General features: G+C 38.7%; 1 protein-coding gene across 1 annotated transcript in view; it reads left to right on the top strand.

Moving 5' to 3' along the window:
• The window catches only part of LOC121384116 (serine/threonine-protein kinase 32A-like), a 122,270-nt gene that overhangs the window by 64,701 nt on the left and 31,868 nt on the right, over positions 1–25,701 (top strand). Inside the window, exon 3 of the mRNA XM_041514356.1 lies at positions 16,049–16,374. Within this exon, the coding sequence (XP_041370290.1) occupies positions 16,049–16,374 (326 nt within the window). The remainder of the gene's footprint in view (positions 1–16,048; positions 16,375–25,701) is intronic.

The following is a 25,701-nucleotide window of genomic DNA, read 5'->3' as shown; positions in this document are numbered from 1 at the left end:
AAGGCTTCTAACAATTTAGTATTTAAAACATGAAGTACATGGATCACTTCAGTCTACTAAAGCTTATTTAGTAATGCCAGGCCCTTTCTGTTTAAGTGAACAAAATTAAGAAAAAGCAGTGGAATCTAAGAGATCGGAGTTTCCGATTTACAACGAATTTGAAATACGGAAATTACCGAGTGTCTGTGTATAGTAAAAAGTTTGTTTTGTTTAACGACACCACTAGAGCACATTGGTTAATTAATCATCGGCTATTGGATGTCAAACATTTGGTAATTCTGACTCGTAGTCAACAGAGGAAACCCTCTACACGTTTCCTAATGCACATTCCCACAGACAGGAAATCACATATCACGGCCTTTGACCAGTTGTGGTGCACTTGTTGAAACGAGAAAAAAAAAAACCCAATCAGTTGAACGGGTCCACTGAGGTTTTTCGATCCTGCGACGCAAGCTAAATCCTACCCCCTCTGTATAGGTGGGGTACACGGTATCATAATAATTATTTATCCTTTGAATAATAATATGTCGGTATAGCAATAATACCGTGAATCCGGAGAAAATACATCTGTATAGTATGGAGACCGTGTATAGCAACTGAATCTAGTGGTTACGTAAATAATGATATGATTACTAGATATAGTGCAGCAGATATGTGACAAAATTGTGCCTTTTATGATAAAAGCATGCAACTTTGCATGATGCTAGGACATACCCTGGAGACAAAAATTAGATATAAGGACATTGCAGATTTGTCCTCTGGGAGCCATGACTAACGCAAGATCCAATGCGAGTGTCTGAATTTACCATATTTTGTGTCCTTTTTAGAACTAATTACACTGATTTATACATATGTCCATTGTACATGATGTAGAGGTGATATTTTATACAAATTTCAGGGACAGTTCCGGAATATAAGCTAAACGACGTTATTTTTTTCCCACTCATACATATGTGTGCAATCATTCATGGTCAGTGTGTCCACCAAACTGGTAGAGAGCAGTGCACTTAAAACAGCCGCCAGTAGTTGGGGTGTATAGTGGGTGGTTACAAGTGCCTCTTAACAATGCTGACTGGCCTCGGTGGCGTCGTGGTTAGGCCATCGGTCTACAGGCTGGTAGGTACTGGGTTCGGATCCCAGTCGAGGCATGGGATTTGTAATCCAGGTACCTACTCCAAACCCTGAGTGAGTGCTCTGCAAGGCTCAATGGGTAGGTGTAAACCACTTGCACCGACCAGTGATCCATAACTGGTTCAACAAAGGCCATGGTTAGTGTTATCCTGCCTGTGGGAAATGCAAATAAAAGATCCCTTGCTGCTAATCAGAAAGAGTAGCCCATGTAGTGGCGACAGCGGATTTCCTCTCAAGATCTGAGTGGTCCTTAACCATATGTCTGACGCCATATAACCGTAAATAAAATGTGTTGAGTACATCGTTAATAAAGCATTTCTTTCTTTCTTTTTTAACAATGCCAGAAGTAACTACTGAACACTCCCCGAAGAGGTCACACTAGGCCAACATCTAAAAGCTGATGAGGAATGGCAACCTTGAAACACTCAGAGTGCGCTCCACATCCTTTTCTACAACCATATCTAATGAGTTCTCTACATGCATTGGTAGCCCTAGGCAAGGTTGTGTTACCTTGATGCCATCCTTATTCATTTGGTGGTGGGAGTTCTGGTGCACAAACTAGCATCTGACCCCAACAGCGTGATGGCTGGTACATTGTCCTTTTCACATACTGTAGAAGGGTTGCCTTTGTAGGGGGTATTTGATCGAGTACTCTTTTTGGGAGGGTCGAAAAGCACAGGTGGCGCTTGGTGTTGTTCTTAAGGCACCAGCAACTAGTGTGACTTCATTTGCTACTTTCCAGATGGCCCAACTTCCATCATTGCTCTTACTACCGAATGAAGACAGTAAAGCCATGGAACATGGGCAATGAGATATCTCATGGACAGCCAGGTATCGAAAATGTCCAGTACCAAAAGCCACCCAGAGTTCAGAGATATTGAACAGTTGCTATGGTGCCAAGACGCCAGTGTGTTCCTCACTGACAGCATCAGCTACATGAAGCAATATCCGTGTGTCTGCCTCCTCTTGGGTATATCGGGCTATACTGGCGACATCTCTTGGCTGTTTGCATAGGACATTTTGAAGATGTGTGCCAGGGCTAGAGCTGGGTGTGCAGGACGTTTCACCAAATTATGTATAAAACATAGTAGAAACTGAGATATTTTCAAAAATAATATCAATTATGACATAAGAATAATTTCGCCATATTAAAATAAAATTAGCCATGTCCAAATGACCTGACACTCTGTTTCCAACGGAACTGATTTCTTGGTAAGGTAGGAAAACAGTTTAGTCTTAGTAATCCATGCCAAGTTCCAGGAATTTTACTCAATGGCTCCATGTGCCTTTTTCTCTCATGTTTCAAGTGCTTGAATTCAGACTAGTTAGGTTGTAAACATCCCAGATGACATCATTCCTTATAGCCCATTGTAATTGTGATACCAGATATGTGAGGAAGATCTGACCTGCATATTCATGGAAATTTCTGGTTTCAGCATGCTATTTACAGCTTCACCATCAAGGATGCCTACCTCAACAGGAGGTCTGTTAATATTGCAATCTGATGTAATAAGCTCCTCTAGGCAGTACACAAGGGGTCAGACTCAGTTTCCCTATATGTGGCAGTGATGATGGCCAGGCTTGATTCTCATGCTAAAATAACTCATCCAAGTTGCCAACCTTTACCTGACAAGTCTGGGAAACTGAGCAGACATTTGCGGTTGTACTTTGGATTTATTTCGAACTGGAGGATGTTTGAAGAGCGGCAGAAATTCTCTATTGGTTCTTGGATAGATTTTGTCTCTAAAATATGCTCTTCTTTCACAAATATTCCATACTGATCCTGTCCTAACGTCTCAAATCTGTGCATGGTATAAACAATAGCATGGTCTGCAATGTATCGGTCGTCTACTTTCTGTAGATTATCACTACCTTCACAAAATGGATCCCTTCTATGGTATTTGTCAGTGACTTGACATCTCAAAGAAATGATTTCTGTGTTTGTTTGGTCTGTTCATGATGTACCGAATTTGCTGCCTTCTTCTGACTCATCTCCATGGATGACTCAACTATTAGTCGAGTTATCTCTAGTCCACACACCATCCAGCACCTAAGAACTGTCGCATTCTCTGTCAGGCTTATAGCTCCACCATCACCTTTCACAGCAGCGTTATGTTGGGTCTAATCAATGGTAATAGCAGGGACAAGTCTTCTTGACCATCAACCTGCTTTCTAAAATTCGGAATATAAAAGAAGATGATATTCTTTAAGTGTTACCAAATCTCTCAAATGGATTGGAATCCATCTGGCATAATGTGTGTGATGTAAGGCAAAGAAAAATGGGACAATGTTGGTCAATGTATCAATGTACAAAAGAAACTTTGTCATCTGGATTGCAGGAACAAAGATCAAGACTTTCACTTCCAGCTGAGGACCATGAACCAAAACTAAAACTGGGGACTTGCTTTAGCTCTGATACTTCACTGCTCTGACTGACATCAGATGCTTTGCTTCTACAAGTCTGAGGCTGCACCATGTAGGAGTATGTGCAGGCTACAAGCTGTAACTTGATGAGCTTTATGAGTGTGTGTTACATTTGTAGCTTTTAAGAAAGAATCTGCTATAACTGCCTGTACAAGGGCATCTGTCCATCCACTGCCATCAGATCCCTTACCACCTTAAGGGCTGTCATATCAATATGAAGAGCACCAAAGAACACAATAAAGTTGTCTTCATCGCGAGTTGCTGACCGGGACCACGAATTCGTTTATCAGTGGCATACAAAGGTTGATCCAGGGTACCCTAATCAGGATTTAAGATATATGCATGGAAAAATTGTAAGAAAAGTTAGGTTTTTTGTTTAACGTCACCACTAGAGGGCATTGATAGGCTATTGGATGTAGAACATTTGGTAATTCTGTTAAATAGTCATTGAGAGGACACCTGTTACATTTTTCAGTTAGTAGCAAATGATCTTTTTAATATACAAGTCGTGGCGCACTGGATGGAATGAGAAATAGACCAATGGACTCACCGACAGGTATTCATTCGGAAACAGTGTAAGAAGGTGCAAAATTACGACACAGTTATGACTCTTTTTTATTAGTACTGTACTGTACGTCCTGTACTACTTATAAAACAACAAATCATATATATTATGTATGAAAGCAATTAAAAAATAATAATTTGTTCTCTATTTGAGTTCGGTGATACTATAAATTCATAATTAAAATTCAGAAATGATTAATTAAGGAACAAATAATATAGTAAATGGGGAGAAACGCTACTCTTTCCCATAGACAATTCTCTCTCATTCAGGATATGCTCTGGGATGTTTAATAAACTACACCTCTATATGTGGAATGGATATACCTATAAAACAGTTTAATATGAACCTTGTAAATACTTGCACTATAATTATGTAAGCTATTTATTGGCAAAGAACATATAGACACCATAGTATCTTAATTATAATAATTCTGTTTGGCTCATACTCTAGATTTGTCCTTGGAATCAGCACCCCTACATGATGTGAAAAGGCATATCTATAAATCAACGTAATTAATTGTGTAAAGAACAAAAAGTAAGCTAAATTCAAACCCCTGCATCAAGTTGTGTTGTGACCATGGTGGCCATTTTTAAAAATGGCCACCATGGCAACTACAGGAAAAATCTGCAATGTCCCTATATCTAGAAATAACTATTTTGGTATGTTCTTACTTCATGCCAAGTTTCATGCTTTTATCATCAAAGGCACAATTCTTCTATAATTTTCACCAATCTGCTGCACTAATAGGGGGCGGGACGTAGCCCAGTGATAAAGCGCCCGTCTGATGCGCGGACGGTCTAGGATCGATCCCCGTCGGTGGGCCCATTGGGCTATTTCTCTTTTCAACCAAAAAAAGTAAAGTTTGTTTTATTTAACGACGCCACTAGAGCACATTGATTTTTATTTTATCATCGGCTATTGGACGTCAAACATATGGTAATTCTGACACTGTTTTTAGAGGAAACCCGCTGTCGCCACATAGGCTACTCTTTTACGACAGGCAACAAGGGATCTTTTATTTGCGCTTCCCACAGGCAGGATAGCACAAACCATAGCCTTTGTTGAACCAGTTATGGATCACTGGTCGGTGCAAGTGGTTGACACCTACCCATTGAGCCTTGCGGAGCACGAACTCAGGGTTTGGTATCTGGATTAAAAATCCCATGCCTCGACTGGGATCCGAACCCAGTACCTACCAGCCTGTAGACCGATGGCCTAACCACGATGCCACCGAGGCCGGTCCGATGATGAATAAGTCATTGTGCTCTAGTGGGGTCGTTAAACAAAACAAACCTTTTGATTACTAGATTGGGTCATACGCCTACATGATAAACCCAACGTATTGATAATTTTTTTAAACAAACACAGCCTCTTGGGCCATTTCGCTTCTTGTGTTGCAGATCACTGATCGCATCTGCCATGTTTGATACCAACAAGGTACTTATTGACAATGTGCAGGTCTGCGTTCAGTCAGACAGAGCTGTAAAACGTTCGCTAGACTGATTCATGCGCTTCACGTTAGACCGAATGACTACATCAGGACCGGGCGGGACGTAGCTCAGTGGTAAACCTCTCGCCTGGTGCGCGGTTGGACTAACCCATTGATTGGCGGCAGCGGGTTTCCTCTCTCATTATCTGTGTGGTCCTTAATATGTCTGACACCACATAACCGTAGATTAAATGTGTTGAATGCGTCGTTAAATAAAACAATTCTCCTACATCGGAAACTAATCAAATAGTTCGCGAACGTTAGCGTCGCTCGCTGTCGCTGAACGCAAATCTGGTGTTTCATTAACTAACCATTCCTTTCTATTCTTGTTCATATCACATGAACAAAATTACAATAAATATCAAAGCTGTCCTTGTTCATATTTTTTTTTTTATCAAAAACAATCACTGTTAGTGTCTCAGTTGGATAATAGTTATTGGGGTCCTCTCTCAAGGGAACGTTAGCTTTATATTGCAATACATGTTGGTGGATAACCTACTCAAAATAGTTATGGTTTCCAGTTGAACTTCATGTTGTCACGTGTAATTAAATGTCGTCCAAGTCAGTATCTGCAAACGTTGCTCTAATAACGCGAGACACAATTAGAAGATGGCGGTTTGCCAATAGGTAAACATGCCCCGACAGCTGTCATCAAAGAAACAGTCACTATTGACTAAATTTCACTTTGTTTCAACATAGCAGGGTTTTATAATTGAGCAAATAACAGTTCATTATGTTTCATAAAAATAGTTTAAATCAATAAATATAATTACATGAAGCACGTTTTTTCATCCTTAGAGAGAGAGAGAGAAAAAGAGAGCTGTTTTTGGAGACTAACAGTGAAATAGCACGCACAGTTTTCACCGAATCTATCAAAACGGTAGAGCATTGAACTTAAAGCTTGATAAACCATAAAACTCTAATCCATGACCACGTATCGTTCGTTACCATGGCTACAATATTTTGCGAACCTTAATAGCTGTATATCACTTTCTTAAGATTTATGGTGTCACATCCGCCGTCCAGTGGCAAAATTAATTATAAAATATTTATTTCAAGTTAATACCTAACGCCTAGCTTACTTTTCAATGAAAATTGAACTTCAGTAAATGGGGTGTTTTTTTAATCATTAACAAACCAAATAAGTCAGAAGTTAAGAATCCGAGCTCCAGTGACAAAGTCAATCTCCCACCCAAAACTAAGTTTTAAAAACTGTCTTAAAACATTTTTACCATGTATTTCTATCATTCTACCCAGAATATTATTTGTAATCCATGTACAAATGCATAGTGATTCGTTTGCAACCCTATATACATGTAGTTATTTGGCAGTAATGCTAATACAAATAAATGTTATCCAGATTTGGGCGTTTTATTTAAAGGGACATTCCTGAGTTTGCTCCATTGTAAGATGTTTAATAAAATATTTTTACGATTAAAATTACATACTAAATATATTTTCTTGTTTAGAACATCAGTGTCTGTATATTCAATGTGTTTCTAGTCGTCTTAATATTTCTAAGAAGCCCAAACTGGATTTTGTGTTCAAATAATTTCGTACGTACGAAAAAACAATATTTTAGGAAATAAAATGAAATCAGAAACACGTTTAATATACAGCCACTAATATTTTATGTAATTACAATCGTTAAGAAATTTCTGTTAGTCGGTAACATCTTAAAAATTGCAGCAAACTCAGGAATGTCCCTTTAATTTGGGCAAAAATGAGCCTGCCTTCCTCCCCCACCCCCACCCCCCCAAAAAAAAAAGGGGGGGGGGGGGGGAGGAGCCCGTACGCATATAACAACACCCGCAAGTCTAAAAACTCGATAATATGGTTATATTCTAAATGACGTCATTAACTATAAGGGTGTTCTGTCTCTTTGATGCTTGGTGAACAGTGTAATTAACCAATCACATAACAGAACAAGCTCACCGCCAGTTTACAGCTCAGTTGAGAGTCCAGGGCAGGGTCCTTGGGTACTAGTATGTTGTGGAAGTCATCATGGAAATAAATTATATTATCTGTGACATGATCCCCCGGGAAATTTCCAGAAATGCAATTTCCTGCTTTCTGCAAGTAAAATTCATGACAGCAAAAAATGCAACCGTTTTTTAAATGCATTTTTCATGTGTGTATCCATGTGTATACGATGAATATATAGACACAATAGTGATGTACCAAACTGTTGGATGAAATTAAATAATTACTTAAAATGAACAATAAGTGTACGATCCCATCAAATAATTCGTCAAAAATAAAATAGTAAATTATTTAAAGATTATGAATATTAATAACAAGAAAAACAGAAAAAAAAAAGAAGAAAAGATAAGCCTATTTAACAATTTAGCTGAACTGGTTCGAGGACATGCTGTTCTGAAAAAAAATACACCAGTTGTGCAGCACTGGCTGGAACGAGAAATAGCCAAATGGGGCCACCGATGGAGATCGATCCTAAACCGACCGCGCATCAAGCGAGCGCTTTACCACTGGGCTACGTCCCGCCTCCACACCGTCTAGAGTATGAAAGCCGGATACTCTGTTAGACCAGTATCCAAAACTTTTTTATATACATTTTTACTACAAATATGACACTCGTACCAATATATGTTAAATATGTTGAAATGATGATATCTTCTCGATAATTTTTATATTATCTTCAGTAGATTAGTTGCTAGTGATACTGAATTAGAGCCGTTAGAAAGACAGTGACACTAACTAGAGTGATTAAGTAAGTTAACCGGTGATGCCACGTAGAACGTTGGTAATAATAACTAAGTGCGATCTTAAAATAGCGATTTCGTGTAAGGTAATTAAGTGAAACATTAGTCATTTATAACATTAAACTGAACTAGAAAGTTAAAGTTCATGGCATTGACTAGAATGATTAAATCAAACAGTGATAACGTGTGAAACCAATATCAAGTAAAATATATTAGCGGAGTATAGTCATTAGCCGTTGGAAGTAGAGCTACCATTAAGCTAGGATTCCATTAAAGCGTTTGCGTTAAGATTTTTTTCAAACTACGATTCCATTAATGCGTTTGCGTTGCTTTTGCAGTATGCATTCGGGATTTAAAAACACCCTGCCACTCCTGTTTCAATAATATCCAGCTGCAGTAGGGTATTCTGTCTCTACCGCCGCTGGAACAGGACAGGAAAGATGGCCCCCAGTGCATCAAAGATACAAAGATATTTACATGAACAGGATTATTTGCTACTAAATATCCTAGTTTGCTATAAGATCATGCGTGATTCGTGGGGAAGACTGTCCAGGAAACAAATAAAGACAATCATGTTGCCTCACAAGTTCAATTAGTTTATCTGTTTCGGTGACAGAAAATTGTTTTGTTCCTCGAGGCATTTTGCCAAACCAAAACACGTGTAGGAAACAAGGGAATACCCAGGAAATACCCTCTTCCTGACGTCACTTCTTCCGTCCGTTTCAATGCGTTTACGTTCTCAATCCGCATAATGCAAACGCAACGCTACCGCAAACGCATTAATGGAATCGTAGCTCACAAGATTGAAAAAAAAAAGAAGTGATTAAGTATAGTTATCACATTAAACTAGGTCAGAAAAGAGTAGTGATACGCAACATAGTCATTAACAACCGTTCATATTTAATACAGTTTTGTGGGCTTAAAAAAAAAATATATATATACATATTATACCGTACATTATAACAAATTGATTAGTGACAGGTAATACACTTGAAGGCTTAAAACAAGTATAGATCCCTTATTTTGGTAAATGATACAAGCATAGAACATCACTACTATTACATGACATACACATTATTTCCGATCTGTTAGTACTAATATTACAGCTACAGTACAAGTCACACGAAACTATAGATTAACCCAGACATCATTACTAGCCAGTCAAAGATGACATAGAGCATATACTGAACTCCAATGAAGCCGCACCACACGATTTTCAGTTATTATTGTTATCGTATATGTATGAGTTTACCACAAACCACATATAAAATATTAATAACGTGCGAAAACAGTCGCGGGACCATTTCCAAAGGTGTATTAAAACAACGTGCTTTCAAAACACTTGGAATCAAAAACTAGCAAAACATGAAATTTGGCATTTTCACACAGAACCAAGGCGAGTTGCACGTGTTACAAATGTGGTATAAAATGAGCTCGGGGGGGGGGGGGGGGGGGGGGGGGGGGAGCGGGACGTAGCCCAGTGGTAAAGCGCTCGCTTGATGCGCGGTCGGTTTGGCATTGATCCCCGTCGGTGGACCCATTGGGCTATTTCTCGCTCATTCCAGTGCATCGACTGATATATCAATGGTCGTGGTATGTGCTATCCTGTATGTGCGATTGTACATATAAAAGATCCCTTGCTACTAATGGACAAAATGTAGCGGGTTTCCTCTCTAAGACTATATGCCAAAATTACCAAATGTTTGACAGCCAATAGCCGATGATTAATAAATCAGTGTCCTCTAGTGGTGTCGTTAAACAAACAAAACTTTTAGCACCAGGCTTGAGTGTCTACACACGCTGGAGCGCAAGAGTTTGGATGTCATTATTCAACAATGATGAGACTGGAAAGTCGCACCCAGCAAACAGGTTCCATCAAGGATCGAGCCTGGCCTGGACAACAGCGTGTGGCCACACCCAGAATTAGTCGCAATATTGTACGTACACATCTGCCGAATGGCACATTATGTCAGGTAGAGTACTTCCGGTTTGCTAGAACATCTTCACATTTTCAGTTGAAGACAGCCGAGATCCAGTTAGAGCCACCACTGTTCGACGTCGGCTGCTTGTTGCAGTATTACATGTTAAACCCCCATCCTAACCGTGACCCTAACCCTTGTTTACAAATTTTCGGTTATCTATTGGCTACCAGAATAAATCCAATTATGCAAAATTAGTCAAATGTACATGTATTATGTCTTCTGATATTGTTTTTACAACGACGAATGTGACTGGTGCGTTTTCAGTGGAGTTCAGTATATGATCATTACTTTAGAAGAGATTCTCAACGCTTCATGAATTAGAAAGTTTACAGACTGTGTTGATAGCGGTGCTGTCATTTCAGTCCGATTTATTTTCGTATATCCAATTATGATTCAAGCACGGTGTCTGTCCTAGACGAGTGTTGACGGTTAGTGGTTAAGGCTGCACCACACAATACGAGTGCTTCGTACGAGAATAGCCGATTGCATAGCAACGAAATCGTAATGTTTGTCTTGTCACAGTCAGGGAGCGGGACGTAGCCCCGTCGGTGGGCCCATTAGACTCTCATTTCAGCCAGTGCACCACGACTGGCATATTAAAGGCCGTGGTATGTGCTATCCTGTCTGTGGGATGGTGCATATAAAGGATCCGTTGCTACTAATGAAAAAATGTAGCGGGTTTCCTCTCTATGTCTGTGTCAAAAATGACCATGTGTTTGACACCCAATAGCCAATGATTAGTAAATCAATGTGCTCAAGTGGTGTCGTTAAACAAAACAAACGTTGTCACAGTCAGCTATTGTCCTGGCTATTATCGTACGAGGCACTCTTATCGTGTGGCGTCGCATTTAGTGAGAGAAAAACAGGCACTTTTGCCATAAATGCGACGCATTAAATGTGACGCTGCACGTGCGATGCGACTACAAAAATTAAAATTCGCTATTTTTAATGAGAGCATTCACACTGGAAGTATGCGGCTCGGTTCTTGTGCTCCAAGATGTATTTTAATTTTTGTAACTGCACCGCATGCGCCGCATCCAGAAAGAATGAACCCTAACGCCTCTTCACTCAGCTCGGCATTGGAGCGGGTACTGGGATACGAACCATGCACCTATCCAGATATTTGTGACAAAAAGGAAAGATGTGTTTGCCAACGACCCCCACCCTTCTCAGTCGTAAGATACTGTTCACCCCCGTCTTCACTAAGTTCTATCATATTCTATCATGAAGACTTTAACTGAAATAGATTTTCCTACGTAATCATTTTGACCTCGATCGTGATATTTGAACAACGATCAATAAGAAACTCTCAAAAACCTTTTAGCCATAGGGTAAAAAAGAAGAAAAAAAAAGCACATTTTGTTGAAGCTCGAAGAGTGTCAGACTAAACGAAACTGGGTGTAATTTCATGAACCATAAAATACGTTTGGCTTTAAAACCTTTTTTCCAAATTCACCTATATTGCCATTTCGCAAATAAGATGCCATTTGTATGAACGCAAGCGCAGACGCTAAGGATTATGAAGTCGTAGGTAACAATCTGGAGTTGATGTGTGGATGTGTGTTAATTACATCAAACGAGCTCATCATTTCCACGCTGAAGAGTTCCAATTCAGCTAGACGGTTGTGATGCATCAGTTTGGACCAATTTCTGCACGTTGGGGCCGATCTTCCGGTCTTCCCGCCAATTTCTGTGGCAAGCAGACGACAACTCAATTATCACATCTTTATTGATTCTCGTTGCAGTGTTGAACCGTCGGTCATGTTTTAATAAAAGCATGACGTCTCCGTCTTTTAGTTTGACATTTTATTGGTTTTGCCGTCCATGACAGCAAATGTATTGAATTATAATAAAATGCGTTTATGTTGGGTGCCTAACGACGCTACTAAAAGGTTCATGACTAGAAACGAAACTAAAAGATCAACCAATGGACTACAACAGTGAGGTTGACACCAGAGATGAAAAAAGAAGAAGAAAAAATTAAAAAAAAGAAGAAAAAAAAATGAACCAAAAAATTAAAAAAGAAAGAGGAAGGAAGGAAATATGGTGGTCCTGTTACATTTGGCAGGCAAAGTTACTGAAATTATTTGATTAACCTTCTGAAAACCAAACCAGTACAGTAGAAAGTTTACACAAAGACGAACGGACATGCATGTAGTTTAGCCTGTTTGTAAACGTTAAAGGGACATACCCTAGTTTTTAAGGCATATTTTTTACTATTAGAGCCGTTTTTGATAACTAAAATCATACTTTACTGAAATTTTATTGTTTATATTATCCATTTCTGTACATTCGAAGTGTTTTTGGTCATCCTGATGTTTCTAATAACACAAAATGCATTTCTCATATTTTTAAAAACGCACGTGCGTCTGAGAAGTAATAGTTATGAAGTCGAGTTTTAGTCTATTTTTCGAGGGTATTTCACCATTTCAAAGTCACAGACTCATGTTTCACTCGATTGTAACTTTATCCAAATGTGTTACAGTTTTGTAAATTAACTAAACTTAGTGTACATTTTCGTGGCCTGAAACTAGGGTCTGTTCCTTTAATATGCATTTGACTGAAACAAAAATACTGATAACGTATGTCTAGAAACTGGCATTTGATGTATCGGGGCAACATACTGTTTTTAATTATTATTATGTTTTGTTCTAACTTGTATGAACCAAAAATAAAATAAAATAAAACTAATAATTGTGGTCAGTTCTGAAAGATTCTAAGAATGAATAAGTGAGAAATGTATGAATACTAGTAACAGAAAATGCCCCTTTAATGGTCTTTAGGTAGAAATAATGTTCAATATTTAAAGAAATCCGAACAACAAAACCATTACCACAGCCACATAATTATTTCTGTACTCTTCAGTCAGAGTAAAGGGGTGTTTCTAATAAGGTCGTGACCCCTACCCTGGATATGTCGTCATGGCAATGAACGATGTCTGGCAAAGCAAAGGAATGTTTGTTCAACGAAACCGCATCATTTTATAATCAGTGGTTTGTAGGCTAGGTGTCTGTGACATGGTAATCGCACTAGCTTGAACGGGAAATGTTAATAATGTGGGTATGGATAATGTTTCATTTGAGAACTAACTGTTCTAGCATGCCTATCGTGCACGCAACCTCTGATTTCGCCAAAGTTCTGTCCAAGACGACGAACGAAGACAGGAAACATAATTGTGGCCAGCGCCTTTAATGACAGTCATAATGGAATTAAACACACCAATTCCCTTCTTCGCACGCGACGGTCACATCTATTGTCCGATTTTGAAATGTAACCATTACCGTTGATCATGCCTGCTGGACTTGCAGAATATTAAACGAACTTCCATTTCGTATCATGTTTATGTCACGAGTGAAAATTATTTCACGAGGGATATATCACGATTACTTATCTGCTCATCGCCTCATTGCACAATCGATGATCCGACATGCTGGTTCCAACCAAATTAGAAAATTATGGTAATGTACCTTCCGGCAAACCACTTAATAACTAACTTACGGCTTCTTGTGAAATAAAGCCGGATGGCCCAGTGAGAGTTGGCTCGCCCAAGATGCGAGGGGTAGTAGAAGCAATCGCCCCTCTACATCTGTCGGGTGTTTGTCCGTCCCCAAGAAATAATCTGAAGTACCTCACTATATATACATTAACAGTCGCGGGATATAAGCATACGAGACGGAGGGTCGGGTGGAGGGGGAGGGTTGTCATCACTTTCTAGTGCTGGAGCAAATCTCAGAATTCGGACAAAGACGATGGAGATATTCGTGCACAATCAACTTGCTTGAAACCTTTTAACCATGAACTTTTATCATTCTACTAACAATATTAGTTGCAATGCATGTATAAATGTGTAGTGATTCATTTGAAACCGTATGTGGCTGTTTGGTAGTAATGCTAATATTAATAAACGTTGTTATCCAAATTGTGTAATTTTCGTTTACTTCGGAAAAAAAAAAATCAAGCTGCCTCACCCTGCCTACAATAATGGCAGCTGCCCCACCCCTGCCTACAATAATGACAGCCCATATGCCTATGGTGGGATGTGCAGTCCTGTTTATTGGAAAGTGCATATAAAAGATCCCTTGCTGTTGTTCGGTAAAAATAGCCTCTCGCTATCTGAACTCAATGCCTAAATTACGACAGCATATAGCCGTAGTTCAAAATGAGCGGAGGCATTTATTTGTGTCCTTTAATAAAGCGTTTACCTGTCGTGTTTATAATTGTTGTGCGCGTTTGTGTTTCCAAATTTCTGAATTATATAAGTGATCTGTTTTGTCTCTCTCTCTCTCTCTCTCTCTCTCTCTCTCTCTCTCTCTCTCTCTCTCTCTCTCTCTCTCTCTCTCTGTGTCACACACACACACACACACACACACACACACACACACACACACACACACACGGTCACACACATCCTACCCCACCCCCCACCCCCCACACACACATCTAGACAAGAAGGGGAAATAGGCAGACAGGCAAGCATCCACAAATACAGACAGTTTTACATTATTATTTTTTTACTATATCAGCTGATTGTTACAATAATAGAAGACCTCTTTATGATACAATTTACCAAATATCTAGTGTGGGACGTAGCCCAGTGGTATCGCTCACATGATGCGCGGTCTCTCTAGAATCGATCCCCGTCATTGGGCCCATTGGACTAGTTCTCGTTCCAACCAATGCACTACGACTGGTATATAAAAGGCTGTGGTATGTGTTATCATATCTGTGGGATGGTGTATATAAAAGATCCCTTTCCACTAATGAAAAAATGTAGCGAGTTTTCATCTCTAAGACTATATGTCAAAATTACCAAATGTTTGACATCCAGTAGCCGATGATTAAATAAATCAGTGTGCTCTCTAGTGGTGTCGTAAAACAAAACAAACTTTTAACGTTTCGTAACTTCTTCCACTTTCTCCTCAGGTATATTCCCCGTCGGTGGACCCATTGGGTTGTTTCTCGTTCCAGCTAGTGCACCACACTGGTGTAACAAAGACCGTGGTATGCACTATCCTGTCTGTGGGATAGTGCATAATAAAGATTCCTTGTTGCTAATCGAAAAGAGTAGCCCATGAAGTGGCGACAGCGGGTTTCCTCTCTCAATATCCGTGTGGTCCTTAACCATATGTCTGACACCATCTAACCGTTTAAAAAATGTGTCGAGTGCGTCATTAAATAAAACATTTCCTTTCTTCATTGGTTGAAAATAGACAAAACGTCAACTCGATCCCTAGTCAGACGCTCTACCACTTAACGGAGTCTTATACATGTTTTGAAAACTATCAAATTATCAATTTATTATTATTAGACACACAAAATAATATTATACACTAACACGACATTCTTCAGAGACCTAATACACCAAGGTGTTACAGCTCAGTTTGACGAAGTCACAAGCACATTCTGTAGATACTTGACGTCACAGTTGCACGTGAGATCTCCATAAGACATACTTGCTCTGTCACCTAATACACCAAGGTTACAGCTCAATTTGACGAAGTCACAAACACATTCTGTAGATACTTGACGTCATAGTCGCGCGTGAGATGTCCATAAGACATACTTGCAGTGTCACCTAATACACCAAGGTTACAGCTCAATTTGACGAAGTCACAAACACATTCTATAGATACTTGACGTCACAGTCGCGCGTGAGATCGCCATAAGACATACTTGCAGTGTCACCTATTACACCAAGGTTACAGCTCAATGCCTTCATTCGTTCCTTCATCAGGTATGCATCGTGCAGAAGAAGGACACGAAGAAGATGTTCGCCATGAAGTACATGAACAAAGCGATGTGCATCAAGCAGGACGCCATCATCAACGTGCTGAAGGAGGTGGACATCATGAGGAGTCTGGAGCACCCGTTCCTCGTCAACCTGTGGTACACGTTCCAGGACGAGGAGGACATGTTCGTCGTCGTCGACCTGCTGCTGGGCGGGGACCTGCGCTACCACATGCAGCAGGACCAGGTCTTCACCGAGCAGAACGTCAAGCTCTACATCTGCGAAATAGGACTGGCGCTCGACTATCTCAGGAATAATCATATACTACACAGGTATGTCTTGTGGTGTTGTGTAGTAGGTTTTTTTTTTTTATTTATATATATATATAAAGTGGGAATTTCCCTTATATGCTAAGTTCCTGTCCTGGGCCCCGTTTTTTGAAGCGATTCGTCGCGCTAGGATCACCTTAAATGCATAAGGTAGTTATGAACTTACGATGATCTTAGTGCTAAGACCGCTTTGTGGAACGGGGCCCTGGACGGAGGAGCCGGCGGAAGTCGACACCTGCGCCCATGGCAGGCGTGCGATGCAACAGCTCGACCCTGAATGTGCACGTAAAACTCGTTGACCATGACCATTAGCTCAGTTAGTAGAGCGCTGGATTCTCGTATTGAGAATCTGTGGTTCGAATCCCCTCAGTGGAGTTTTGATTTTTCTGTTACAGTAGTGATGGTATGCGGAATGGAATTGGTTTTTAGGTTACAGTGAACATTTGGTTCAATATCGCGTCACGCTTCCCTTTGCAAGTTTCAGAGATCGCTACACAATTCAGTAACGAGAAATACAAGGCGCTAATCAATTTTTAAGTTTGAAAACAATATGTTCCTTGAGGTTATCTCAGGAATCACAATACACTCACCCACAGTCGGCATTACTCAGTGGAAGTGGTGGTGGTAGTGGTGCCCAGAAAAGCAGTTCCTTCTCTACAACCATCAATATGAAAAAGTGTCCTTTTTGTTTAGCTGGGTAAGAATATTTTACTGTATCGTGGGTATTTTCTGGGCACGGCCCCGATAGCCATCTAACAATGTTAATGGTTGGATCAAGTCAAAATTATAAGCGTGTCTTGTCAATGTATTTGTAGTAATTGATTATGTTTGTTTTCACCTTTCAGTAATTTGTACTACGTCCGTATGAACTAATTCCGATCACGGTTTACAAGGCATATGTACACGTTTGATGACGGATGCATAGTCTAATTTATCTGAAGTGCTGCCTTATAACAAATTGCCAAAGGCTATATGTTCGAATCCGGGTCTAGACATTATCAAATAGTCTTTGGAAATTCGTTTTGTATTAACGAAATGCAAATTCAATTCTGATCGAATCCAACCATTTGGTACGCGGATTTCCCTTGGATTAGACGCTTTCCTTTCCTTCTCATTATTTTATGTCACGCCATTTTGCAGCGATCGCTGTTTTATTATGACAATGTTAGAGAGGGTTTGGGTAAAGGTTTAAGGTTTAACATGTGGATGAGAAAAAAATGCCGCACCATTTTAGATCGGCGCTGTTGGAGATTACTATAATGTCGAATCTGTTTCTTTGATTCTCATATCTTCCATATTAATAAAGCTACCCATCTTTCTTTGCCGATGCCGACAGTTGCCTCATTGCTGCACCTAATAACCAATTACAGCAATGAGCAAAGGGCAAGTGGCTCCAAGGCTGAGACAGAGCAGCGGCTTAATAACATGGATTTATTTCTTATTTCGAGCCGAGATCCCCGCGCCTGACGTTGCAACACGACGCAAACATTGTGTTTAGAGGCGTCTGCTCCGTGTCGAGCTGTCGGGACCCACCCTCCTCCCCGGACTGGTCGCGCCCAATCGAGTTTTCAAGTAATCTGCTTATTATGTCGTCTAGGGCCCGAGGACAAGGCAATACGGCGATGATTAGCCTCAACCGCCAACTCTTCTAAAGTGAAGTATGTTTATCGACAGTTAGTAAGAAACATGGGAAAACCGGATAATCGCGTGCAACAACAACAATAAAACAGCAGCAGCAACAGCAACAACAACAATAGTAACAATAAACAACAATAAAAACAGCAGCAGCAGCAACAACAACAACAGTAACAATAAACAACAATAACAACAACAATAAAAACAGCAACAACAACAACCACAAAAACTATAACAGCAACAAAAGGCATCGAAATAAGTCGAGAACGGTCGACCAGGTTACGGTTATCATATGTGAAGAAATTCGAGAATGGATTTTCGTTCTCGACAATGCTTATGTCGTGCCTGAACAACAACAACAACAAACAAAGAATATTACTGTCATATCTTGTGATTGGGATGTAGGTCATCAGTGGTAGATTGTTAATTTGGAGTAAGACAATATGGATCGTACCGGCCTCGGTGGCGTCGTGGCAGGCCATCGGTCTACAGGCTGGTAGGTACTGGGTTCGGATCCCAGTCGAGGCATGGGATTTTTAATCGAGATACCGACTCCAAACCCTGAGTGAGTGCACCGCAAGGCTCAATGGGTAGGTGTAAACCACTTGCACCGACCAGTGATCCATAACTGGTTCAACAAAGGCCATGGTTTGTGCTATTCTGCCTGTGGGAAGCGCAAATAAAAGATCCCTTGCTGCCTGTCGTAATAAGAGTAGCCTATGTGGCGACAGCGGGTTTCCTCTAAAAACAGTGTCAGAATGACCATATGTTTGACGTCCAATAGCCGATGATAAGATAAAAAATCAATGTGCTCTAGCGGCGTCGTTAAATAAAACAAACTTTACTTTATATTGATCGTAGGATCAAAGTAAAGTTAAAGTTTGTTTTATTTAACGACGCCGCTAGAGCACATTGATTTTTAATCTTATCATCGGCTATTGGACGTCAAACATATGGTCATTCTGACACTGTTTTTAGAGGAAAGCCGCTGTCGCCACATAGGCTACACTTTTTTACGACAGGCAGCAAGGGATCTTTTATTTGCGCTTCCCACAGGCAGGATAGCCCAAACCATGGCCTTTGTTAAACCAGTTATGGATCACTGTGGTTTACACCTACCCATTGAGCCTTGCGGAGCACTCACTCAGGGTTTGGAGTCGGTATCTCGATTAAAAATCCCATACCTCGACTGGGATCCGAACCCAGTACCTACCAGCCTGTAGACCGATGGCCTGCCACGACGCCACCGAGGCCGGTGGATCGTAGGATCAATTCCCCGCGGATAATTTTGATTATTTCTGTTCTATTCACTTTTTTACGACTGGTACCCTATATAAACGGGCATAGAAATTAAAATGTGTATATAAATGCAGTCGTATACTATACTATAGGATTTATATAGAAGGTAAATAAATAATATCGCATTAATTAAGGCCACAGATCTCATAAATCAAAACCCTTGCTGATTTTTTTTTTTTTTTGCCAGTATAATCTAATGCCGACACGCACACGAACACGCACACACACACACACACACACACACACACACACACACACACACACACACACACATACATACATATATCTATATATATATATATATATATATATATATATATATATATATATATATATACATATACATATACATATACATATACATATACATATACATATACATATACATATACACATATATATATATATATATTTAAAATAACTAAACTGTATTGTAGTGAAGCAGCAGTCTAAAACCACCGTCGTCCTCGTGGAATTCAAGGACTACACAGTGTTCAATTAGTGGCTGTAGATAACAAACACGGAACTATAGTCCGTCCCACAGAGATTACATTTTTTAATACTATGTAATTTATTACAAGTTATATATTGCTGAGCCGATTGATTTGTAAATTGCACACATAAATTGTATTTCTTCGTTATTTTCAAAATACTTTTACTTTTCTTCTAACGTCAAACCAAACTGAAATTATTTTAAAAAAAACAAAACATTTTAATAGAATGGTGGGACGGACTATAAATGATTTCCTTATTTTCCTACAAGAATTACCTGAACAAATATTCAATGAAATCTAATTTGTTTAATACACGGCATGTGCTACCTATAGCTTTCCTTAGTTTTAGCTATGTAAATATTTGATTATATCCGGACACTTTTTCTTTCGTACGAAAACTAGGTTTAAGCACGTCTTCAAAGAGTCTGGACTAAAGTGGCCATCAACAGAAGTCTACGTTTATAGTCTAGTGTTAAGAGATGTATAATAATTACTGATACATTATTTAAAATCACCAAACTGTATTCAATGTGCCGTCAGTGAAGTACTCATCTAAAGTCGTCCTTTTCCGTGTAAGGAAAGCACTTCACATTTTTAAATAACTGGCTGTAACAAAATCGGATTTAATTAATTTCATCTTCCCTCAACAAATTCATAGCACTATGGAATCTAATTTCTTTAATACACGCTGTGTGCTATTACATTCTATAAGTATACTGATGGAAAGAAATAAGGGAACACATCAAATTGTAGGCCATATTTAATTCACAACTAGCGTAGTAATGTCTGTATTTTATACCAAGTTGTAATGTGGGATTGAATGTCTGTAGTGTTGAGTGTGCTGCCTATATGTCCTCAGTCAACTTTAACAATATCAGTTGATTTTTGATGCAGTCATTATTTCTTGTTGGTATCTGTGCGATCCTTTATTTCTTTCCATCAGTAGATATATAACTAATTTAGCTATGTAAATACTGTATTGGATTCTGATTCACGTTTCGTACAAAACACTATATTTGGACGGGTCTTCAGAGCTTGTATCATTATAGGTACAGTCATTTGACAGTGATTCATGAGTGAATGTCATCACAGCTATATTCATTCCATTAAGCTCTGTACTGTGCTAGTTTTGATTGAGTAAACTGGATTGGGAGTGGCAGTCCTCTTTGTGGCGGTGCAAGAGAGAGGTAATGTCCGGTAAAGGATCGTATCGGGGGCACGTGGCTGTCCTCCAACAAACGAGGCACTAGATAGGGATTCATGGAATCAATCACTATTTTGCCAAATGTCCATTCGACTCTGCATTGTGCATAGATACAGCCTTGGTCGCTGATGACTGTTTTGTCGTTCAGATTTAAAACGATTACACGGTATCTCTGGTTGAAATTTCCAATTTATTACTTTGTATATTCATCTGTGTATATCAGGAGTGTTCTTTATTGTCCTGACGACTATAGAAGCACAAGGCTGTATCTTAATATGGCCGTTTGATGCGCACCAGACAATTGATATTGGACTTTTGTGTCGTAGATCTCTTAGAAAATTACATACTACCGAATCCCTGGGATAATCGATGAGCCAGAATACTTCAAATGATTACGAACATACGTATTTACTTATTTGCAGATAGAATTTGAAAATTGTAGGCCGTGAAATGCTGGACCAATTTGAAGGTGACAGTACACTCAGAAATACATTTCACATCACTAGATGTGAAAACCAAATTACTGTTTCAATCAAATTGATGTAACTGAATTTTAGACAGGCATGGCATAGTGTTGTAAAAAAAATTAAAAGAAAAAAAACGAGAAGACAAAAAAAGGACAAAGGGACTTTAACAAAAAATCTACTTCCAACGAGGTTAATATGAGGTTGTATGATAGAATTGTATTGACACTTTTGTATTAAAACAGTCAGTTTTGTCTCTGTTTTCTCTGGTGCCGACATTAATTTCACATCACTAGATGTGAAGAAACAACTAACATATAGTGTTGTAAAAACGACAATTTTAACAAAAATCTACTTTTAACGAGATTAACGTGATAAAAGGCAGAATTGTTATTTACAACAATTTTGTCTCTCTGTTCACTGGTGCTGACAGTAATTTCACATCACTAGATGTGAAAAACAAGTTACCGTTTCAGTCAAGAAACGGAATTTTAGACACACATACCCTGCAGTGTTATAAACAAGACTAACTACCTTTAACAAAAAATATTCTTTTAACGAAATTAACTTGATAAAGTGATAAGGCAGAATTGTTATTTACAGCAATTCTGTCTGTTTTCTCTGCTGCTGACATTAACAGTGAGGCCTGGTCATTGTCCGACAACCGTACAAGAACTGTTTACGGAAGAATTTGACTTGAGGGAGAAATTATATGTAACAGTAACTGCCTATTATAGATAAAAGCCGGTCGTAAATTACACGTCTAGGACAGTAATCTGCATGACAAACATGTTGGACACCTTCATTATTAGGTTTACCTCATGTTAGTGGATCGAGCTAATCGAGTTAGGGACAGTCTTGTTACCTGCGTCATCTACACAAAGGGTCAAAGAGGACTGGGTGGTCTATTTCTTATTGTTGTTTGAGATAACAGTATGTGGGGATGGATCTTACAAGCAAATTATAAGAAACGGTCAGTATCCTGAAGACTCCAAGGTCAACGTGCCTGACTGAAGAAAATGCGAGATCAACTAAAGAATGGGGAAGGAGGGAAGGAGGAAGGAGGGAACGAGGAAGGAGGGAACGAGGGAGGGATGGGTGAATCCAAATCAACAACAACAGGGAGAAAAAAAACCCCAACTAAACATAAAAACTAAAAAACGTTTCTTAAAATACCGAATGTTTGTACTGTATCACTTTTCTCAACACAGTTACATGATTCTCAATGCGTTTAAATGGTCCCCCACCCACAGGTGGACCCAGTGAATGGACTTTACCTCCTCTTGTCCTATCCAGTGCCCCACGATTGATGTAATATATCAGGCTATGGTATGTGTTTTCCTGTCTGTAGGAAAGTGGGAAATATATGTTTCCAACCTGATCTTCGGTAGCGTCCTAGCCTATGTGACAGGAGCGGGTTTCTACAAGAAAGTGATTCCAGGGTATGTAATAAAAACAAAACTGGCCATAAATGACCCTGCTATGTGATTATGGGTTTAAAATTGGACACTGCATTTCATGCACTTTGACAAACTTTAAACTGAAGTTCTCTAAAAAAAAACATCTTTAAAATATATCCATTAATTTCCATGATTTCTGGTTATGTAATTTTACCCTCCGTACCCTCTGGTAGAAACCCTGCTGTAGACCGAGTATCAAAATAGCCTTACTCTAAAATGTGATGATCCATATGCCTGTACAACACTAATAAAGAGAACATATGTCATCTTAGTTTCGTCGGGCACCATAGTGTTTAAACCGCTGTGTGGGGCCAAGGTTATGTTTTCAGAGAAAACGCGCCATGTTTTAATTTTAAAAAAATATATAAAAATTATTATTATTTTTTTTTTTTTAACAACCACGCAGGCGTCTACCACTACTTCTAAAATTCACACTGTTTAAGTGTTACTTAAGTTTGACGATACATACTTTAACATAAAGATTTTCGACGTTCGCAGTGACAATTAATTTACATATTTGTTACTATTGTCAATATTTGAAGAAGAAAACCTAACAAGCTACCAACAGGCTGCCCATGTTTTTTGTGTGTTTTTTATTTTTCTTTAAGGCTAATCAATTTTATCTAGTTTATAAAATATGTGCCTACAACATTTGGGGAACTGTATTTTAGACTTAACAGTATTAATAATGCTAAAACGATCGCGTTGCTATTGAAATTTGCACGATTTCACTATATATACTGATGGAAAAAAAAAATCAAGGATCACACAAATAGCAACAAGATATAATGACTGTATTAAAAATAAATTCATATTGTCAGAAGTTGACTGGGAACATATAGGCAGCACATTCAACACTACAGACATTCAATCCCACATTACAACTTGGTATGAAATACAGACATTACTATTCTAGTAGTGAATGAAATTTGGTCTACAATTTGATGTGTTCCCTTATTTCTTTCCATCAGTATATCAACGTATTAAACGCCGCCAACCTGAAACAAAAACAGGACATAGCCTCAGGAAACTGGGTCTATTGTCACCTGTCTGCAACTGGACCTTTCCAGTCTCAGTAACTAAGCTAAACAGCTGGACATTTATTCGAGAACACACTCGCACTTAGTTCAGACAATCGCAGATGAATATATTTTCCATTAAATGAAAATCTAATTGCGAAGTATGTAGTTCGATTATTCACATCAGTATAAATTCGTTTAATAGCTATTTACCGATAATAATGTCTGCTAGCCAAAGTGGGTTGATTGTATTCACGTCATGACATTACACTGTATGGCATTTCACATTTTCAAAAGCAGTATTGGTGAATAAGAAAAGTAAATTAGAATTTAAAATAATCTAGCATTATGTTTTACAGTGTTTTAGATGTTAATGGGGAGGGGGGGGGGGGGAACACCCCCCCTCCAAAACAAAAAAACACAACAAGAAACAGAGAACAAAATCCAGTAAAAAAAACCCTCACAAAATAAAACAAGCAAACAAAGAAAAGAAAAAAGAACCCCAAGTTTCACCAAAACTGTTTTTCTCAAATGAGATATCAGTTAAAGAAGAAAGGAAGAAATGTTTTATTTAATGACGCACTCAACACATTTTACTTACGGTTATATGGCGTCGGACATATGATTAAGGACCACAGATCTTGAGGGAGGAAACCTGCTGTCGCCACTTCATGGGCTACTCTTTTCGATTAACAGCAAGGGATCTTTTATATGCACCATCCCATAGACAGAATAGCACATACCATGGCCTTTGATATACCAGTTGTGGTGCACTGGCTGGAGTGGGAAATAGCCCAATGGGCCCACTGACAGGGATCGATCTCAAACCGACCGCGCATCAAGCGAGCGCTTTACCACTGGGCTACGTCTCACCCATATCAGTTAAAGGGACATTCCTGAGTTTGCTGCAATTTTTAAGATGTTGTCGACTAACAGAGACTTTTTAACGATTGTAATTAAATATCAAATATATTTTCCTGCATAAAATATTAGTGGCTGTATATGAAACGTGTTCCTGATCATTTTAATATTTGTACTACGTTAAATTTAATTTTATTTCCTAAAATAAAAAAATTTCGTATGTACTAAATTATTTGAAAACAAAATCCAGTTTGGGCTTCTTACAAATATTAAGACGACCAGAAACACATTGAATATACAGACACTGATATTCTAAACAAGAAAATATATTTAATATGTAAGTTTAATCGTAGCAATATTTGATTAGTCGGAAACATCTTACAATACAGTAAACTCGGGAATGTCCCTTTAAGGTATCAAATGAAAGCATATATAATAGCACTTAAACAGAACAGGAAGCAAAGAGAAGACACATTTCTGTTATGTTTTTCCATGCTATGAAGCAACATATCTGAAGGTTTCAAAGATTTTCGTTTTCCCTATACTCTGTAGAATACAAGAAAGACACTTATATTAATAGTGTTCAAGGGACAATAGGAACCTGGTTTTAAAACAAACAAATAAAACAAAACAACAAACAAACAATTTTTTTTTGTAATTTTTATTAGAAAAATCAAAGACAACCATCTTCAAGAATTAGATGACTCTTTAGAAATTACCATACCATTAAATCTTTCTCAGCCATTTCTTTTCTCTCTTTTTTTCTGTATTTATTTTATGTCGAAAAGAAATTTGTTTGTAAAATATTTACAATGACTCTTCTTATATATTTCAAAACCCTCAAAGCCCAAAATTTTATATGAATATTCAGTATTTTAATGTTGAATACCACCA

Source organism: Gigantopelta aegis, chromosome 10, assembly GCF_016097555.1.
Source record: "Gigantopelta aegis isolate Gae_Host chromosome 10, Gae_host_genome, whole genome shotgun sequence".
NCBI lineage: Eukaryota > Metazoa > Mollusca > Gastropoda > Neomphalida > Peltospiridae > Gigantopelta > Gigantopelta aegis.
This window is presented reverse-complemented; position numbering and strand designations above follow the sequence as displayed.